General features: G+C 38.3%; 1 protein-coding gene across 2 annotated transcripts in view; it reads left to right on the forward strand.

Moving 5' to 3' along the window:
* The window catches only part of TEX9 (testis expressed 9), an 81,834-nt gene that overhangs the window by 38,498 nt on the left and 21,000 nt on the right, over nucleotides 1-22,336 (forward strand). For both annotated transcript variants that reach the window (XM_011986620.1, XM_011986612.1), the window contains exon 10: nucleotides 8,430-8,564. In XM_011986620.1, coding sequence (XP_011842010.1) covers nucleotides 8,430-8,564 — 135 coding nt within the window. The remainder of the gene's footprint in view (nucleotides 1-8,429; nucleotides 8,565-22,336) is intronic.

Consider the following 22,336-nt stretch of genomic DNA (forward strand, 5'->3'; position numbering starts at 1 on the left):
TAAACTAAAGAGCTTCTGCACAGCAAAAGAAACTACCATCAGAGTGAACAGGCAACCTACAGAATGGGAGAAAATTTTTGCAATCTACCCATCTGAGAAAGGGCTGATAATCAGAATCTACAAAGAGCTCAAACAAATTTACAAGAAAAAAACAACCCCATCAAAAAGTGAGCAAAGGATATGAACAGACATGACTCAAAAGAAGACATTTATGCAGCCAACAGACACATGAAAAAATGCTCATTGTCACTCGTCATCAGAGAAATGCAAATCAAAACCACAGTGAGATACCATCTCACACCAGTTAGAATGGCGATCATTAAAATGTCAGGAAACAACAGATGCCTGGAGAGGATGTGGAGAAATAGGAGCGCTTTTACACTGTTGGCAGAGTGCAAATTAGTTCAACCATTGTGGAAGACAGTGTGGCGATTCCTCAAGGATCTAGAACTAGAAATGCCATTTGACCCACCAATCCCATTACTGGGTGTATACCCAAAGGATTATAAATCATGCTCCTATAAACACACATGCACACGTATGTTTATTGCAGCACTATTCACAATAGCAGAGACTTGGAACCAACCCACAACTCCATCAATGATAAACTGGATTAAGAAAATGTGGCACATATACACCATGGAATACTCTGCAGCCATAAAAAAGGATGAGTTCATGTCCTTTGCAGGAACATGGATGAAGCTGGAAACCATCATTCTCAGCAAACTCTCATGAAGACAGAAAACCAAACACCGCATGTTCTCACTCATAGGTGGGAATTGAACAATGACACCACTTGGACACAGGGCAGCAACATCACACATCGGGGCCTACTGGGGGCTGGGGAGCTGGGGGAAGGATAGCATTAGGAGAAATACCTAATGTAAATGACGAGTTGATGGGTGCAGCAAACATGACACATGTGTACCCATGTGTCACACCTGCACATTGTGCACATGTACCCTAGAACTTAAACTATAATAATAAAAAAAATTAAAGTACAAAAAAATTAGCCCGGCGCGTTGGCGGGCGCCTGTAGTCTCAGCTACTCGGGAGGCTGAGGCAGGAGAATGGCGTGGCGTGAACCTGGGAGTTGGAGCTTGCAGCAAGCCTACATGGCACCACTGCACTCCAGCCTGGGCAAGAGAGCGAGACTCCATCTCAAAACAACAACAACAACAACAAAAAAAAACAAAGGGAAACTGAGTTTGATGGTGAAGCAAATTACCCAAGTTTATATATAGGTAGTGGCAGAATAGGATTCAAACTGTGTCTGACACCACAGTCTGTGTTTTTTCCACAAATCATATCATTCCCGAATCCCCCAAAATTAAATGAATGTAAGTACCAGCTATTTCAAAATCTTATCACTGTTTAAGAGTTTAATACTTGAAACTTTTATTTCACAATGAATGTACTAAGCGGTTATGATATATTGGCTATCTGAAGGCTTTTATAAAAACTTCCATTGGCTCTGAACTTTCCAGCTTGCATCCCTATCTACCCTGCCAGGTAGGCATAATAATTCTCATGGGTCATGTAACCATGAGAACTCAAGATTGAATCATTCTTTGCCAAGTCTCATTTTATATCTCTATACAAACAAACCTCAGTGTACAGTTCACAGAAATGCCAGAGCTTGAGTTTGATGGACTTACTTTTATAAATCTGCAAAAGCCAACCGTTTTAAAAATTATTATATATAACTTAAGCTTCTAATGCTAACAGACGGAGTTTTCTAAAATACAAAAACAGAAACCAATTTGTTTTGGCATTGGATTTTGTTTTTCTGTTAGTGATTTCTTTAAAATCAACTTTATTGAAGAATAACTTAAATACAATAAAATATACTTGTTTTTAGCTTATAATTCAATACGTTTTCACAAATTAATATTCCCTCATAACTACCACCGTAATTCAGATAATGAAAATTTATATTACCCTCCCAGAATATCCTTTGTACTCTGCCCCATAAATCTCCGACCTCTAATCATGGCCCCAGGCAGCCAGTGAGCTATATTTTTTCACTATAAATTAGATTTTCAGTTTCTAAAATTTCATACCAGTGGAATCATGAATATGGACTTTTGTATATCTGGTTATTTTTCTTCATCTTTTTTTTTTTTTTTTGAGACGGAGTCTCGCTCTGTCGCCCAGGCTGGAATGCAGTGGCGTGATCTTGGCTCACTGCAAGCTCTGCCTCCCAGGTTCACACCATTCTCCTGCCTCAGAGTCCTGAGTAGCTGGGACTACAGGCGCCCGCCACCAAGGCTGGCTAATTTTTCTGTATTTTTAGTAGAGACAGGGTTTCGCTGTGTTAGCCAGGATGGTCTTGATCTCCTGACCTCATGATCCACCTGCCTCGGCCTCCCAAAGTGCTGGGATTACAGGCATGAGCCACCGCGCCCGGCCTTCAGCATAATATTTTTAAGGTTCATCAATGTTGTTACACGTTTTGTGGTTAATTTCCTTGTATTGCTCCATATTATTTATTTATGGAGTGTGGCTATCAAAAATCCACAGTGAATTTCCATGTACAAGTATTCTGTGTGAACACATGTTTTTGTGTATACCAAATACTTAGGAGTGGAATTTGTGAATTTTATGGAAAGTGTATGCTTAACTTTTTAAGCAACTGCTAAACTGTGTTCCATAGTGATTGTACCATTTTACATTCCCACTAGCAATATATGAGAATTAGAGTTACTCTGTATCATCATCAACACTTGGGATTATTATCTTTTTAATTTTAGCCATTCTAGAGGGGAAGAAATAGTATCTCATTGTGGTTTAATTTGTATTTCCTTTAGTTATCCATAGTTATAATGGATATTGAACATCTTTTCATGTGTTTATCGGCCATTCATATATCCTTTTTGTGATGTATTTGTTCATTTTTTTTGCCCATTCAAAAATACTAAGTTGCAAATTCTTTGTTTCCCTATGTAATTCCTTTATTAGAAGAATATATATTTTGAATAGTTTCCCCCAATCTGACTTGGCTTTATCTTCTCAACAGTGTGTTTCAAAAGTTTTAAATTTTGATGAATTAAAAAATATTATTTTCTTGTGGCTTGTGCTTTTTTCCCCAAAATATTATTTTCTTGGGGTTTGTGCTTTTTTTCCTCATTCTATCCAAGAAATCTTTATCCACTCCAAAGTCATGAGAGTTTTTTCCTGATTTCTTCTAGAAGTGTTATTTTGTGTGTGTGTGTGTGTGTGTGTGTGTACCTCAAAATCATATATAAATTGACTTGTACTCTATTTCAAGTTCATTTTGTGTGTGATAAGGGTCAGGGTTCACTTTTTTCCGTATGGATAATAATTCAGTTCTTTCCCCATTTGCTTACCATGGCACCAGTGAAGGAAATGAATTGGCTGTATTTATGTATGGATCTTCTTTGAACTATTCTGTTATATTGATATATACATTTGATACAATTCATTAGGAAAGCCACGTGCACTGGAGTTTTCTTTTGGAAGGATTTCAATTACCAATTCAGTTTATTTAATGGATACAAGTCTATTCTGATTTTCTGCTGCTTTTTGAGTCAGCTTTGCTAATTTATGTTTTTCATGATATTTGTCCACTTCATCTAAGTCAGAGTTACTGGCATAAATTTGTCCATAATATTCCTTTATTATATTTATTATATTTATAATACCTGTATGATGTGTAATAATGGCCCCTCTTTCATTTCTGATACTGATAATTTGTCTCTTCTGTCATTTTTTCTTAATCAGTCCTACTTTAAATTTATTTACAAATCTCAAGAATAATGCATTTTCTACCCTCACTTTCTGAGAAGTCGATTCCCTCTCCCATTTTTGGAGATGATTATTAAACAGTTGGTCTTTTTTCCTCAACTTTCTAACACCCCTTCCAACATCCTTATTCTTGACTCATGACTCAGATTCCTTTTTCATTAAGGAAACAATCAAAAGATCATCCTTTCACTAAATTTACAACCTCGCTGCCTCTATACCACTCCCCACTCCAGTTACAGTGAATTAGTACCTCTTCTGTCTAAAGCTGGCCCCTTCACTTGTGCACTGAATACCATATACTCTCTTCTCCTCAAGGACTTCGCACTGACAATTGTCCTTTCTCTTGCAAAATCAAATTTACTCTTATCAGATTATACTCATTAGTGTACAAACATTTCATAGAATCATTCATATATTTATTTATTTTAAAACTTCTTTAGATCTTACATCTACCTCCAGTCCTATATCATTGCTCCCCTTTATAGTGAAGCTTCCCAAAATTATTGTTTATACTCAGTGTCTCTATACCTCATGTGCCATTTTCTCCTGAAAATACTTTGCTCAGGCTTCCATCTCTACCCTGCCATTGAAACTACTCTTAAAAAGGTCACCAATAATCCACATTGCAGTTGTGGTCCATTGTACTTGGTCAGTTATTCTTGACATGAATTTATATCTCAGCAATATTTGAAATAGTTGGTTACTTCTTCCTTGAAACACTATTCATTTGGCTTCTAGAGCACCATAGTCATGATTCTCCCTCATTTTCCTGACCTTACATAGTAGAGTGCTCAAGTCTCTTTATATCTAATCCTTAGATGATCTCATTCAGTTCCATGACTTTATATACCATCTATATATATATGTTATTCATACTCACATTTCCGTTTCTTGCCCTTACCTCTTCCTTTCTGCCCACTTGATATCTCTATTGTGTGTTAAACTTCACATGTCCTAAAGGAAGCTCTTGCTTCCCTGCCCTTAGCAAACCTGCTTCTCTTCCTTCTCCCTCTCTTAGTAAAAGGCATCACCCAGTTGTTCAGTCTAAAATTGAAGAGTCATCTTGATCTATCTCTTTTCCTATATCCAGATCCAGCTCACCAACAAATCCTGTCAATTCTGTCTTCAAAATCCATAGAATAAACCACTTCTCAAAACATTAATTGCTTCTACCCAAGCCCAAGCCACTGTCTTTTATTTAAACTATTATAATAACCTCCTAGATTGGCAATACCACAGTGGCCAGAGCAATCCCTATAAAATTTAAGTCAGAGCCGAGTGCGGTGGCTTACGCCTGTAGTCTCAGCACTTAGGGAGGCCGAGGTGGGCAGATCACAAGGCCAGGAGATTGAGACCATCCTGGCTAACCTGGTGAAACCCCATCTCTACTATAAGTACAAAAAATTAGCCGGCATGGTGGCGGGTGCCTGTAGTCCCAGCTGCTTGGGAGGCTGAGGCAGGAGAATGGCATGAACCCGGGAAGCGGAGCTTGCAGAGAGCAGAGATTGTACCACTGCACTCCAGCCTGAGTGACAGAGTGAGACTCCATCTCGGGAAAAAAAAAAAAAATTAACTCAGATCATCACACACATACACATATGCATACACACTTAAAATCCTCCAAAGGCTTCCCGTATCACTCAGAATAAAATCCAAATTTATAAGTAAAGCTTACAAGGTTCACCTAGGCTTGCCCTGCCCACTTCTCTTACCTCAAAACCTAACGCTGTGCCTATGTCACTCAGCTGAAACCACACTGACCTTCTAGGTGATTTTTTAATGTATCAAGTGGATTCCTACTACAGGATCTTTGTCTTTATTGTTCTTATTATCTGGAATTCTTTCCCCGAGATCCTTATTTGATTATTGTATTTTTTTTTTAGAGAGAGGATCTCACTCTGTTGTTCAGGCTGGAGTGGTGCAATCATGGCTTACTACGGCCTTCACCTCCCCGGCTCAAGCAATCCTTCTGCCTCAGTCTTCTAAGCAGCTAGGACCACATACATACGCCACAATGCCCAGCTAATTTTTAATTTTTTTTATAGAGACAAGGTCTCCCTATGATGCCTAGGCTGGTCTCGAACTCCTGGGTTCATCCTCCCACATTGGCCTCCCAAAGTACTAGGACTACAGGCGTGAGTCACCGTGCCTGGCCTCCCCAAGATTTTAACTTAAATCATTACCTCACTTCATTTGGAAGACTTCCCTGACTACTTTATTTTAAGTAGTTATACCCTCCCTTCATTGTTCTGTCCCTTTACCCTTTTTTTTCTTCATAGCCCTTATCACTACCGAATATTGCATATATGTCTGTGTAAATATGTGTTCATCTTCTGTCTCTTCCTCTAGAATGCAAACATCATGAGAGGAGGAAATTTGGTTAATTTGTGTGCCCATGATATAGAATAGTATCCTGCATGTAGTAAGTGCTTAATAAATGTGTTGAATAAATGAATGAAACCTATTAGGTATAGATAATATTACTCACAATTTCAGATATGGAAATAAGTCTACCACAGCTGGCAGGTTTTCTGACTCCAAGTCCATTCTTTTCTACCTTAGCCCCTTATTTCTGAAACCTTATCTGATGATTTATCCTCATCTGATTATTTCTTATCTGAATTTCTGTGGTGCTTTGTGTTATTCCCAGAGCATTTATTACATTTGTCTTCTGCTGTGGCTGCTGCATGCCCCTCTCTTTTCTTACTCTCCCCCAGTGCCTTTTATGAATGCTTTAATAATCATGAGAGAGTGGTATCATTTCCTCCTGAAGCTAACAGTATTTTAATTTTAATGTTAAATTTGATTTTCTTAGTTTTTTTTTTTTTTAAACTAATGTGCAACTCAGGATTTCAGATTTGTCATGAAATTTTTGTCTAGCGACATGCAACTGCTTAAATTTTTATAACACTAGAAATTTGTTTAGTGGATTACTCATATAGAAAAACTTTATTTCCTACTGTACTATTCTTCTGGGTACCATTTTTTCCCCACACCTCCCAAGAAGAGGGCAGTATTGGTTCAGGGATAGGGGTCATCATATGGTACAGGATGGTTTTCATTTTTCTGTGAAATAGGTTACAGAGTCATCAGCAGGCAAGAGGAAAGATTCAGTTCTATATTCTTAAGAAGGAAGACTGAAATGAGGCAGCAAGAAATGTGGACTTTGTAGCTAATGAGAATCTTTGCCTTTTCTATGTGAACAGTGAGATAAATCAGGCTAGCTCTTCCTGTTGCTACCACCCACAAAGCTGTGAAGAAGGCTGTGATAGCAGATGGTATCCATACACAGTTTGATTTGTTTAGAAACCTACATAAAGAGCAGCATGTGTTTTGTTTTGTTTTTCCCCTTAATTACTCAGAGCCAGGGAGACTAGTTTTTAAATAAAATATAGTGATATAGCCAGAAAAAAATTATAAAAAAATAGACAACTGTATTTTTATCTGCATCATTTCAACTCTATAATATATTGAGTATCTGCTCAATTTATTGAGTAAGGCTCTGGACTAGGCGTTACTTTGTAGGGGATATAAAGAAGAGTGAGTTTAGTATTACAAAATAAGTTCAGTTTAATTAACATGTGTGTTAGTGTCTTTTATATCCCACTGAAGTGCTGAGTATACAGAAATTAAGACAGTTCTTTTCTTCAAGGAGCTTAAACTATAGTGGGGGAAATAAAGTTAAGGTTTAGTTTCAGTACCACGTAGCAGATACGATGATAAATGTGTCTTAAGGTGCTATACAAGCTTTGAAGAGGGCACTTAATATAATCTGGGTGGATAGTGAGGATTAGAAAGGAAATATGTCTTGGGGGAGCTAATGCCCTAGGGTACAAACCTAGCTGAGTCAGTAGGTGCTAGTTACGTGAAAACGAGTGGGCAGAGATCAGGGCAGGAGGAAGAGCACAAGCAAAAGACTGAGGCAGGAAACACCATGGCTGTTTGGGAGAGATCCAATTACTGCTCGTATTACTAAAAGTAACATCTTTGGCAGGAGATGAAGCTGGTTGACAGCGGAAAGATTATGGTGGAGTTCACAGTTTAACCTCTACGTTCGTGTTTCTTCAGGTGTTGGCCTGTTGACTCTCTGCAACAGAATATCCTAGGATGTTTGCAGAAATATAAGACTAAACTCACCCCAGGATGTGGAAAATAATCTATAAGATCTGTTGTTTCTACTCAGAATTGGGATTTTCCTATAGGGCTATACAGAATGTTGTGATGAATATATTCTTAAATGATTTACTTTGTCAGGTATACAGAAAAACAGTGGAGAGTTTCTCTTAACATTGGTCTTTTTGGGAGGTTCCCAGAAGAAGAAATACAGTTATAAAGAGTTGTTTATAAAATAGAGGACAGGTATACTGTGTCTTGAGTCAATAAAGAGAGACAAAATTCCAAACAAAAAGTAATTTGAAAGCCCAGTTCACAAGTACATTTTTTAGGATATATTTCTCTAATACTAATTTGGGGCAAGAATTCCTTGAGACTTCTAACACTTAGTGTTCAGCCTCTAGCCCCGCGTGTGCGTGCATGCGTGTGTGTGTGTGTGTAAAGTTTGAGAGAAAGCAAGGAATATGGATATGGAAGATACTGCAAAATGATCAAGGGGGAACCTATGATACATTTATAAATGTTCCATAATCTTTTTTACTATACAGGAATTAGAAAATAAAAGAAGACTGCAAAAACAGGCTGCAAGTAGTCAAAGTGCCACAGAGGTTCGCTTGAATAGAGCTCTAGAAGAAGCAGAAAAGTATAAACTGGAGTTAAGTAAATTAAGGCAAAATAACAAGGTATGGAAAAATTGAATAGCTTTTGTAGTGATCCCTTTTGGTAACTACTTCTTTTATGAACATGTCAAAAATAATACTTAAATTATAATTCTTGTTGTCATGCTGAACATTTGTCTTTTCAGAAGAAATATATTCATTAGCAGTATACGCATTTCTAACATATTAGGATGATATGCTTGTCTATCGCCATAATTGCGTGATGGCACAACTCTTTGGAACATTAATTTCTTCAACCAGTTTTCTCAGGTGCCTATATTATATGTCAGACACTTTTCTGAGCTCTTAGAAAAAGCTGTTTTAAAAAAGTATCTTTCGTATCTCGTCTTTTATTCTCTGAACCTCGGTTTTCTAATATATAAAGTAAGGCTCTATTTTACAGGGCAGTGGTTCTCAAACTTGAGCATGTATCAGAATCTCTGGGAGGGCTTGTTAAATCAGATTGCTGGGGCCCATCCCCAGAATTTCTGATTTAATAGGTCTGGAGTGAGGCCTGAGAATTCGCAGTTTTAACAAAAATTTACCTGGGAACTTGTAAGGATCACCGTAACTCCAGTGTCTAGCCAATGCTTGGCATAGAATTAGCATGCGGTGCCTTAAATATCTGTTGAATAAGTGAAAGTTCAAATACCAGTGTTCATGAAAGCCCTTTGTACATTCTATAAATATTGGTTACTTTTTGGTTCTGTATTGACCTAAAAGGGTAATAAGTGATAGTCCATTGGACTCTGCTTAATAATTAGAACAATATTTAATAATTTAACCATGACTTGGATAATGAAATTAGGAACCACTTTCATTATATACACAGATAATACATTTTGGATTAAGTTAGTAACACTTAACAGGAATAGACTGAAAGTGACCTTGATATGTCCTCTAACATATTTGAGAGGCAAATATGTGGCATAGTGATTACAGAGTTTTACGATGTCATCTGTGAGGTAGTTTGTTATATGGTCAGGTCATTTTCATATTCAAGGGCCATCAGTGATGGCATAACTGGGATTTATTAATGGAAGTTATTAAATTAACAAGTTAGGAAGTCATCTTTATAGACTTACCAGTAATTAGCCTGTTATTAGAGTGTTATTTCCAATTTGGTGCATTTTAAAGGGATTTTGAAGAAAATAAAAGGAAGAATAACCACCTAGGTATCAGGATTTCCTAATTGTTGTAGATTTGATCTCTATATTGTATTAGTTCACATATTAAGAAAATAGAAGGAAAATGGTTTCATGAAACAGATGACTCTCCATATTCTAGCCAGCCATTTTGTTTTGTTTTAATTTTTTTTAGGTTTGAGGGTACATGTGAAGGTTGCGTAGGTAAACAGGTGTCATGAGGGTTTGTTGACATATATTTAATCACCTTGGTATTAGGCCCAGTACTCAATAGTTATCTCTTCTGCTCCTCTCCCTTTTTCTGCCTTCCCCACTTTAAGTAGACCCCAGTGTCTTTTGTTTCCTTCTTTGTGTTCTGTAAGTTCTTATCATTTAGCTCCCACTTATAAGTGAAAACAAGCAGTATTCGGTTTTGTGTTCCTACATTAGTTTGCTAAAGATAACTGCCTCCAGCTCCATCCATGTTCCCACAAAAGACATGATCTCGTTCTTTTTTATGACTACATAGTATTCCATGGTGTATATGTACCAAATTTTCTTTATCCAATCTGTCATTGATGGGCATTACTTGATTCCATGTCCTTGCTATTGTGACTAGTGCTGCAGTGAACATTTGTGTGCATGTGTCTTCATGGTAGAATGATTTATATTCCTCTGGGTATAATTCCAGTAATGAGATTGCTGGGTCCAATGGTAGTTTTGCTTTTACCTCTTTGAGAATCACCATACTGCTTTTGCACAAGGGTTGAACTAATTTACACTCCCACCAGCAGTGTGTAAGTGTTCCGTTTTCTCTGCAACTTCACTTTTTGACTTTTTAGTAATAGCCATTCTGACTGGTGTGAGGTGGTATGTAATTGTGGTTTTGATGTGCATTTATCTGTTGATCAGTGATATTGAGCTTTTTTTCATACTTGTTGGCCACATGTATGACTTCTTTTGAGAAGTGTCTGTTCTTGTCCTTTGCCCACCTTTTAATGGGGTTTTCTCTTGTAAATTTGTTTAAGTTCCTTATAGAAGCTGGATATTGACCTTTATCAGATGCATAGTTTGCAAAAATTTTCTCCCATTCTATAGGTTGTCTGTTTACTCTGCTAATCATTTATTTTGCTGTGCAGAAGCTCTTTAATTTAAGTAGATCCCACTTGTCAGTTTTTGCTTTTGTTGCAGTTTCTATTTCTCTCTGTCATGAAATCTTTGCCCATTCCTATGTCCAAGATGGTATTGCCTAGGTTGTCTTCCAGGGTTTTTATAGTTTTGGGTTTTCCAGTTAAGTCTTTAATTCATCTTGAGTTGGTTTTTGTATAAGGTGGAAGGAAAACGTCCAGCTTCAATCTTCTGCAAATGGCTAGCCAGTTATCCCAGCACCATTTATTGAAGAGGGAGCCTTTTCCTGTTGTTTTTGTCAGGTTTGTTGAAGACCAGACAGTTGTAGATGTGCGCCTTATTTATGGGCCCTCTATTCTGTTCCATTGGTCTATGTGCCTGTTTCTGTAACAGTACCTGTCTTTGTACCATGCTCTTTTGGTTATTGTAGACTTGTAGTATAGTTTGAAGTCAGGCAGTGTGCCTCCAGCTTTGTTCTTTTTGCTTAGTATTGCCTTGGCTATTCAGGCTCTTTTGTGGTTCCATGTGAATTTTTAAATAGTTTTTTTTCTAATTCTGTGAAGAATGTCATGGTAGTTTGATAGGAATAGCATTGAATCTGTAAATAGCTTTGGGCAGTATAGGCATTTTAATAAATCTTCCTATCAATGAGCATGGGATGTTTTTTCCCTTTGTGTTTTTTCTGATTTCTTTGAGCAGTGTTTTGTAATTCTCATTGTAGAGATCTTGCATCTCTCTGGTTAGCTGTATTCCTAGGTATTCTTTTTATGGCAAGTGGGAATGGGATTGTTTTTCTGATTTGGCTCTTGGTTTGGCTGTTGTTGGTGTGTAGGAATGCTAGTAATTTTTGTACATTGATATTGTACCCTGCAACTTTGCTGAAGTTGTTTATCTGCCAAAGGAGCTTTTGGGACAAGACTATGGGGTCTTCTAGATACAGAATTATGCCGTCCGCAAACAGAGATAGTTTGACTTACTATTTGGAGGCCCTTTCTTTCTTTCTCTTGCCTGATTGCTCTGGCAGGACTTCCAATACTATGTTGAAGAGAAGTGTTGAGAGAGGGCATCCTTGTCATGTGACAGTTTTCAAGGGGAATGCTTCCAGCTTTTGTCCATTTAGTATAATGTTTATTGTGAGTTTGCCATAGATGGCTCTTATTATTTTGAGGTCTGTTCCTCCAATATCTATGTTATTTAAAGTTTTTAACATGAAGGGTGTTGAATTTTACTGAAAGCCTGTTCTGCATCTATTGAAGTAATCATGTGGTTTTTGTCTTTAGTTCTGTTTATGTGATAAATTGCATTTATTGATTTGTGTATGTTGAACCAACCCTGCATCCCAGGAATGAATGCTACTTGATCATGGTAGATACACTTTTTGATGTGCTCCTGGATTTGGTTTGCAAATATTTTGTTGAGGATTTTTGCATCAATGTTCATCAAGGATATTGGCCTGAAGTTTTCTTTTTTGGTTGTCTCTCTGCCAGGTTTTGGTATCAAGATGATGCTGGCTCCATAGAATGAGTGGGGAGGAGTCCCTCCTTAGTTTTTTGTAATAGTTTCTGTAAGAATGGTACCAGCTTTTCTTTGTACATCTGGTAGAATTTGGCTGTGAATCCACTGGGTCCCAGGCTTTTTTTGGTTGGTAGACTTTTTATTACTGATTCAATTTGGGAGCTCATTATTGGTCTGTGTAGGGATTCAGTTTCCTCCTCGTTCAGTCCTGGGAGGGTGTACATGTCCAGGAATTTGTCTATCTCTTCTAGGTTTTCTAGTTTGTGTGCATAGAGGTGTTCATAGTAGTTTCTGCTGGTTGTTTTTATATCTGTGGGGTCAGTAGTAACACTCCCTTTGTCATTTCTAATTGTGTTTATTTGGATCTTCACTCTTCTTTACTAGTCTAGTGGTCTATTTTACTAATTTTTTCCAAAAAACAACTCCTGGATTCATTTATCTTTTGACTGGTTTTTCATGTCTTGATTTCCTTCACTTCAGCTCTGATTTTTGTTATTTCTCATCTTCTGCTAGCCTTGGGGTTGATATCTTCTTGCTTCTTAAATTCTTTCGGTTCTGAAGTTACATTGTTAATTTGAGATCTAACTTTTTGATGTGGGCATTTAGTGCTGCTATGAATTTCCCTCTTAACTCTCCCTTAGCCGTGTTCCAGAGATTCTGGTATGTTGTATCTTTGTTGTTATTTTCAACTTTTTGATTTCTGACTTAATTTCATTATTTACCCCAACAGTCATTGAGGAGTGTGCTGTTTAATTTCCATGTAATTGCATGGTTTTGAGCAATTTTCATAGTCTTGACTCCAATATATTGTGCTGTGGTCCAAGAGTGTGTTTGGTATGATTTTGGTTCTTTTACATTTGTTGAGGATTGTTTTATGTCCAATTATGTGGTCAGTTTTAGAGTATGTGCCATATGGCACTAAGAAGAATGTATATTCTGTTGTTTTTGGGTGGAGAGTTCTGTAAAGGTCTATAATATCCATTTGGTCCAGCATTGAGTTTAGGTTCCAGATATCTTTGTTAATTTTCTGCCTCAATGATCTAATACTATGGAGTGCTGAAATCTCCCACTATTATTGTGTGAGAGTCTATGTCTCTTTGTAGGTTTCTAAGAACTTGCCTTATGAATCTGGGTGCTCCTGTGTTGTGTGCATGTATATTTAGGCTAATTAGGTCTTCTTACTGAATTCAGTACTTTACCATTATGTAATAATGCCTTTCTTTGTCTTTTTTGATCTTTGTTGGTTTGATCTTTGTTGGTTTGAATCTTTGTTGGTTTTGATCTTTGTCTTTTTTGATCTTTGTTTTGTCTGAAATTAGAATTGCAACCCCTGCTTTTTTCTGTTTTCTATTTTCCTGGTAGATTTTCCTCTATCTGTTTGAGCCTATGAGAGTCATTAAATGTCAGATGGGTCTCTTGAAGACAGCATACCATTTGGGTCTTGCCTTTTTTTTTTTTTTTTTTTGAGACGGAGTCTCGCTGTCGCCCAGGCTGGAGTGCAGTGGCCAGATCTCAGCTCACTGCAAGCTCTGCCTCCCGGGTTTACGCCATTCTCCTGCCTCAGCCTCCCCAGTAGCTGGGACTACAGGCACCCGCCAACTCACCCAGCTAGTTTTTTTTTTTTTTTGTATTTTTTTTTTTAAGTAGAGACGGGGTTTCACCGTGGTAGCCAGGATGGTCTTGATCGTGTGACCTCGTGATCCGCCTGTCTTGGCCTCCCAAAGTGCTGGGATTACAGGCTTGAGCCACCGTGCCTGGCCGGGTCTTGCTTTTTTATACAGCTTGTCACTCCATGCCTTTTAACTGGGGGCATTTAGGCTGTTTATATTCAAGGTTAGTATTGATGTGTGTGGATTTGATCTGCTGTTTTGCTGTTAGCTGGTTATCAGGTTGACTTGTTTGTGTGATTGCTTTACAGTGACATTGGTCTGTGTGGTTAAGTGTGTTTTTGTCTTAGCTGGTAGTGGTCTTTGCTTTCTATGTTTAATGCTTCTTTCAAGAGCTCTTGTACGGCAGATCTGGTGGTAACAAGTTCCCTCAACATTTGCTTATCTGAAGAGGATCTTATTTCTCCTTCACTTAGGTAGCTTAGTTTGGCTTAATATGAAATTCTTGAGGATTTTTTTTTTTTAAAGAATATTGAATATAGGTCCTAAATCTCTTCTGGCTTTTTGGGTTTCCACTGAGAGGTCTGCTGTTAGCCTTATGGGATTCCCTTTGTAGGAGGACCTGCCCTTTCTCTCTAGCTGTTTTTAACATTCTTTCATTTCAACTTTGGAAAATCTGACAATTATGTGTCTTGGGGATCATCTTCTTGTGTAGAATCTTGCAGGAATTCTCTGTATTTGACTGTTGGCCTCTCCAGCAAGGTTGGGTAAGTTTTCATGGACAATATCCTGAAATACATTTTCCAAGTTGTTTGTTTTCTCCCCTCCCTTTCAGTGATGCCAATGATTCATAGATTTGGCCTCTTTATATAATCTCATACTTCTTGGAGGTTTTGTTCATTCCTTTTTATTTTTTTTTTCTTTTTGTTTGACTTCAGAGAACCAATCTTCAAGTTCTGAGATTCTTTCCTCAGCTTGGTTTTTCTGCTGTTAATACTTGTGATTGCATTGGGAAATTCTTTAATTGTGTTATTCAGCTCTGCTCTGTCAGACCCATTAGGTTCATTTTTATACTGGCTCTTTCATCCTTCAGCTCTTGTACCACTTTATTGTGATTCTTATTTTCCTTGGATTGGGTTTTGCATCCTCCTGAATCTCGATGATCTTTGTTCCCATCCGTATTCTGAATTCTATTTCTGTCATTCCAGCCAGTTCAGCCTGGTTAAGAACTCTTGTTGAAGAACTGGTATGGTTGTTTGGAAGGCATATGACACTCTGGCCATTTGAGTTACTGGAGTTTCTGCATTAGTTCTTTGTCATCTGTGTGTGTGGGTGTTCTAAACTTTAACTGCAGTGTAGATTGAATATAGTCAGTACATTTCTTTTCTGGATGCTTTCACTGGGCTGATGCTTTGTTCAGGGTCTTTATTTGAAGCTGACCTCTTGTATCTGGTTTCACAGAAGGGTATGTTTCAGGTATTTTTGGTGTTAAAGCTTTGAGGAATGTGATCCTGTAGTTGGCACTTAGGCTTATTGGTCAGTTGGTAGACTCTTGCTTGGTTGTGTGGCTCCCCTATGTTTCCTCACAGTTGTAGCCATGTTTCTTCTTAATGCTGTGAAAGTGTGGGTTCCTCTTTGCTTGAGTGCTGGCTGTAGATCACAACTTGGCACTCCTGGGGTGCCCACTGCAGTTCTGGGGCTATCTCAGTGTTTATGTTCCTTCCCCAACTTGGAGGAAGCAGAGGAAGGGATCTTAGTAGTGGTTGTGACCAGAGGTTGTTTGCTTGTCTACTGGGAGCTCCACCCCAGAGAGATGCGGGTCAGCAATTGCTTATTACAATCAGCCCAGGATGGTGGGTCTGTGCGGTAGGCCCAAGCCAGGGGTTCCCTGTCTGGTGATGAGCAGTGGGGGTTGGGGTGTTGTCAGACCCACAGGAGAGGGACTGGCCTCCTCTCCTTGGGTTGACTGCAGCTTGTTGGAGGTATGGATAAAGGGCTTAGGGTCTTTGCTCCTTCATTAGTTTGAGGGTGGCAAGGGCAGCTGCAGAGGCAGTGGCAGAGAGGCTTTCAGGTGCCCTTGGAGGCTCTGTCCAGGGAGTTGCCAAGTTGCCACTGGCTTGATAGCTCTGGTAGGGGGTGGCTAGAGGCTCAGGCCTAGAGTACCCTCCTGGTGAGGCGATATGGGAATGGGCACCCACATAACAGCCTGACCACTTTTCTATAGGGCTCCTATGGTATGCTGGGAGCCTGCTCCAGTCCCTAGTGACCTCAGATTTTCCAGAACCTGGAGGTATCACCAGTGAAGGCTGTGAAGCAGCAGATTACAGCCTGTCCCTCCTTCTGGGAGCTTCATCCCAGGGAGGTATGGGCTTGTTGCCAGACCTGTAGGAGGTCGCTGGAGACCCCAGTTGGGAGGTCCCACCCAGTGAGGAGGAAGGGGATTTGGGAACCTGTTGAAAAAAGCAGCCTGGCCATATGTTGGTAGAGTAGCTATGCTGTGTTCCACTTAAGTACCTGGTCACCTCAGACACTCTGAGGCCCAAAGGTTGGATCAGCTAAGTCGCCCAAATAGCAAAGATGGTGTCCTGCCCCTCTGCCTCTGAGAGCGCCGTCCCAGGGGGAATTCGCCTGGTGAGGAGGAGTGGGATCAGGGACCTGCTTAAAGAAGCAGTCTGGCCACATTTTGGGAGAGGGGCTGTGCTGTACTGGGGGAGCCCTTCTGCCCCTGGTTGGCTCGGACTCTGCAAAGCCGGAGGGCTGGAATGGCTAAGTTGCCCAAACAGCAAAGATGGCAGCCCACCCCATGCCTCCTTTAAAAAAGAGCTCCCTCTCCACCCCTGGAGCTCCTTCTTAGGGAGGTGCAATGCCGCTAACCAGTGGCTGGCTGGAGTTCCAAACCAGTGGGTCTTATCTTGTGAGGTGTCGTGGAAGTGGGGCCTGCAGGCTATCGCTCAGCCCTGTAGATTGAGCCTCTCTTTCTTAAGGGTATATATGTGGGTCTAACCTCCTACTTTGCAGGAGCTGCAGCTACTTTTGCCAGAAAGCCCCAGTATCTAAGCTCCAGGGTCTCCACGCATACCTGAGTGGCTGCTCTGCCAAGACTCCAAGTAGCTCTGTCAGTCAGACTGAAGGCCCTGGTGGAGTGAGTTCACAAAGAGATCTTCTGACCCGCGGTTACAAACAGCCCTGGGAGAAGTGTGGTTTCCCGGCATCACACATTCACTCACTGCTTCCCTGGGCGGGGGAGCATCCTCTGGCTCTGTGTTACTCCTGGGTGGACTGTTGTACTGTCTTTTCTTCATTCTCCATGGATCAAGCTGTTTCCCTGGTTAGTCCCCCATTTTGAAAATTCAAGTAATGAGGACTTGATATGTGAACAACTCGGAATAGAACCATCAGTACTAAAAATAATCTAGAGGTGTTCAAGATACAAACTTCTGACCTCAGCTCTGCACTATGGGTAATTGATTTAAACACAGTGGGATAACATTTTGTGTATATATTGCATTACTATTTATCATATTTTAAATATTTTTTTAAAATTTATTTTATTTTTTGTAGAGACGGGGGTCTCACTTTGTTGCTCAGGCTGGTTTTGAACTCCTAAGCTCAAGTAAGCTTCCCACCTTGGCCTCAGAAGGTGCTGGGATTACAGGTGTGAGCGACTGTGCCCAGCCCACTATTTACTAGAAAGTAGACTTTTGATGTCAGAATTCTTTGTGTGTGTCAGAGTCTTGCTCTTTCCCCCAGGCTGGAGTACAGTGGCGTGATCTCTGCTCACTGCAACCTCCATCTCCCAGGTTGAAGCGATTCTCCTGCCTCAGCCTCCCAAGTACTAGGGACTACAGGCACCCGCCACCAAGCCCAGCTAATTTTTACATTTTTGGAAGAGGCGGGGTTTCACCATGTTGGCCAGGCTGGTCTTCAACTCCGACCTCAAATGATCTACCCGCCTCGGCCTCCCAAAGTGCTAGGATTACAAGCATGAGCCATGTGCCCAGTCTGATGTCAGAATTCTTAAATGTAACTTATTTTACGTTTCTGAAAAACTATGTATCTCAAACTTTTGATTTTCAATTATTTTGCCTATTTCTAGGCTTTATCTTTGAGGGAGATTTTTGGGATATGAAATAACTTTTTCCAGAGAGTCTAATCTGTATATAAATTTTCTTTTGTGAGCAGGTGTATTTTTTCCATTTTAATTATTTGTACTTTGCTTCCCATTCTGAATAGACATATAATAGTTAACAGGCAATTAAAATTATTCAAGTCTATAAATTTAAGAAAATATGACAGGGAAATAGTAAGGTTTCCAAAAAATAGAACAAGATTACCTCATAATCATCAGAAAGTTAAAGATCTACTTTAAAAAAATGATAAACTTTTTCTCCACAGAGGTTAGGAAATAAGTAATTATGCTTTAAAGTAACAGTAGCTTTTGAAATTAAAAGTCAGTAAACTTAAACCAGATGCTGTAGGAGTGCTCTGAAACACACTGAAGGAAGGAATGATGGAAGTATAGTTTAACTGGAATTCTACCTAAAAACAGGGCATTGGGTTAGATGGTGTCTTGAAATCCATTTAAAATATGACACCACAGTTCATGTTACTTCATTTAGGAATAGGTAATTTCTAATTCTTTATTAATTCATTTAGAAATATTGATGAGGGCCTGCTAGGTACCTGCCAGACCTTTAGTGGAGGGTAAAGATATAAAAATTAAAAAAAAAAAAAAAAAACCAGATGTAATCCTTGTAGCTGTGCACCTATCTTATAATGAAATTGAATGTTTAGATAATCCATGAAGCAAAACCTAGATAATTATTGAATTTATATAATCTATCAAAGCTAAGATTGCACCTGTAATAAATGCTGTGGAAAGTATATGGTGCTTTGAGCAAGTAACCAAGCCAATAAATGGCCAATAAATGCCTTTTGTTTTTTTAAAGATCCAATGAGCATTTATTACAACTGGCTATTCTAGTTCTTTTGCATTTCCATGTAAGTTTTAGAATCACATGTTGGAGTTTTGATTGGCATTGCATTGAATCTATAGATCAATTTTGGGAAAATTGACATCTTAATAGTGTCTTTAAAATCATGAATAGAGAATATCTGTTTATTTAAGCCTTCTTCAATTTCTTCAAACTATATATATATATGGTTTCCAGAATACAGGTTTTACACATTTTTTTCAAACTTACCTCTTGGTATTTCCTATTTTTGATATTATAAATGTTCTTTAAATTCCAGTTTCCCATTGTTTGTTGCTATAATGGAGAAATACAATTTATGTTTGCAGATTGAGTCTATATCTTCAACTTTGCTGAACTCACTTACTCTAGAAGCCTTAGGATTTTCTACAGACTTTTTCTGTAAAAGACCAACTAGTAAATGCTTTGGCTTTGTGGGCTACATATGGTCCCTTGCGTATTCTTCACTGGTTTTCTTTTTTAAAATTTATTTAACACCTTCAAAATAAATCATTTTTAGTTCACAAGTTTTAGAAAAACTGACTGCAATTTCCTGAGAGATCTTACCAGGAATGAATGTTGAATTTTGTCAAATGCTTTTTTCTGGATCTATTGAAATTATATTTTTCTTTTTTAGTCTTTCAAATGTTAAAACAACCTTGTATTCCTGGGATATACTCCACTTGGTGATGGTGTATCATTATCTCTTTTATATATTATTGGTTACAATTTTGTGAATGTCTGTATACATGGGAACATAGTTCTAGTCTGTTTAGTCTGTAGTCTTGTTTTAGTTTTCTTACACATTGTTTTCATCTTTAGGTTTTTTGCTTTGCGTTTGTTTTGGTTTTGGTTTCAGGGTAATGCTGCCTTTATTAAATGAACTTCCAAATCATTCTTCTGGAGAAGCTCAACTTTCAGAGAAAGTTTTTGTAGGGTTGGTATTATTTTCTCTTTGAATGTCTGGTAGAGTTCACAGGTGAAGCCGTCTGGGCTTGAGGTTTTCTTGTGGAAAGATTTTATACTTCAAATTCTATTTCTTTAATAGATACAGAAGTATTCTTTATAGAGGCTATATTTTATTGTGTTTTGGGTGTTTGTATCTGTCAAGGAATCTGTCCATTTCATTTATGTTGTCAAATTTACTGGCATACGGTTTTTTACACTAGTTCCTTATTTTCCTTTGAATAGTCCTCCTACATTCCTGTGGGTCATTCCCCCCTCACATTCTTGATTGATAATTTGTGTCTTTTTTACTTTTTCTGATCAGTCTCACTAGAGGTTTACTAATTCTGGTTTTATTGATTTTCCTCTACTGGTTTTTTATTTTTTTATTGATTTCTGCTCTTCTTTCCCTCTCCTTACTTTTGGGTTCAATTTGTTCTTTTTCTAATTTCTCCTTTTTTTTTCCCTCTAGACAGAGTCTTGCTGTGTCGCCCAGGGTGGAGTGCAGTGGCGCAAACTTGGCTCACTGCAACCTCCGCCTCCCGGGTTCAGGCAGTTCTGCCTCAGCCTCCTGAGTAGCTGGGATTACAAGCCCCCGCCACCATGCCTGGCTAGTTTTTTATTTTTAGTAGAGAGGGGGTTTCACCGTGTTGGCCAGGCTGGTCTCGAACTCCTGACCTCGTGATCTGCCCGCCTCGACCTCTCAAAGTGCTGGGATTAAACAGATGTGAGCCACTGCGCCTAGCCTCTTTTTCTAATTTTTTAAAATGGAAGTGGAGACTATTGATTTGTATCCTTTCATCTTTTCTAATATAAGCATTTTAAATACTGTAAATGTTTCTCTATGAATTTCCTTAGCTACTTCCCACCAATTTTGATTTTTTGTATTTTCATTTTTATTCTATTCAGAATACTTTCTAATTTTCTTTTTTATTTCCTCTGAGCCATGACAAACTTTAAAAGTTTGTCATTTCATTTTTCAAATATTTGGGGATTTTCCCCAAATAGCATTCTTACTGATTTTTAATTCCATTGTGGACAGAGAATGCATTTGGTTTTACTTGAATCATTCTAAATGCATGGATACTTTTTTTGGCCCAGAATATGGTTTAAATTGGTAAATATTTCATGTGCCCTTGATAGGAATGTGCATTCTGTATTTGTTAGGTGGAGTATTCTGTAAATGTCAATTATGTCAAATTGCTTGATAGTGTTGTTCAACACTTCTGTATCTTATGTATTGTATGTGTCCTTGTTCTATCAGTGATAAAGAGAGGGGTACTAAACTCTGAATAGAACTGTAAGTTTGTCAATTTTCCCTTTCAGTCTTATCAATTTTTGCATCATGTATTTTGAGACTTGGTTATTAGGTGTATTAATACCCAATATCTAAGAAGATTGTTAAATCCTCTTGAATGAATTGACCTCTTATTATTTATTTATATTTATTTTTGTTCCTGCATTCTGATACAGGTTGAGTATCCCTTATCTGAAATGCTTGGTACCAGAAGTGTTTTAGAAATGCTACGGTGGACATTTCATCTTTGAGCATCATGTCAGCACTCAAAAAGTTTTAGATTTTAGAGCATTTTGGATTTCAGACTTCAACCTGTATTAACTTTATTTGATATTCATGCAACTGAAGCTTTATTTTAGTTCGTGTTAGCATTGTTTTATCTTTTTCCGTTCTTTTACTTGTAACTCCTTTGTGTCTTCCCGTTAGCAGCATCTAGTTGACTTTGCTTCAATATCTGTCAAAATCCTGTCAAAACAAAAGACTGTCAAAATCCAATCTGACAGTCTCTTAACTTTTTAACTGAGGTGCTTACACCATTACATTTAAAATGATTAATAATATGGTTGGGATTAAGTCTGTTAGCTAGCTATTGTTTTTATTTGGCCCATATGTTTTCTTTCCTTTCTTTGTGAATTGCTTTTTTAAAGATTCCATTTTATCGCCTTTATTAGCTCATTATCTGTACTTCTTTGTATGCATTTCAGCATTTGTTATATATATATGTTTATCACTGTCTACTTCAAGTAATATAGCATTTTATGAATAATTTAAGAGCCTTTTAGCAGTATACTTCCATTACCCCCCACCTTTCTGCTATTGTCATATGTTTTATCTATAAACTACATTGTTAATTTAAAAAAGTTTTTTATTATTATACTTTAAGTTCTACGGTACATGTGCACAATGTGCAGGTTTGTTACATATGTATACATTTGCCATGTTGGTGTGCTGCACCCATTAACTCGTCATTTACATTAGGTGTATATCCTAATGCTATCCCTCCTACCCCCTCCCCACAGTAGGCCCCATTGTGTGATGTTCCCCTTCCTGTGTCCAAGTGATCTCATTGTTCAATTCTCACCTATGAGTGAGAACATGTGGTGTTTGGTGTTCTGTTCTTGCGATAGTTTGCTGAGAATGATGGTTTCCAGCTGCATCTATGTCCCTACAAAGGACACGAACTCATCCTTTTTTATGGCTGCATAGT

Source organism: Mandrillus leucophaeus, unplaced genomic scaffold, assembly GCF_000951045.1.
Source record: "Mandrillus leucophaeus isolate KB7577 unplaced genomic scaffold, Mleu.le_1.0 Scaffold108, whole genome shotgun sequence".
Classification (NCBI taxonomy): Eukaryota; Metazoa; Chordata; class Mammalia; order Primates; family Cercopithecidae; genus Mandrillus; species Mandrillus leucophaeus.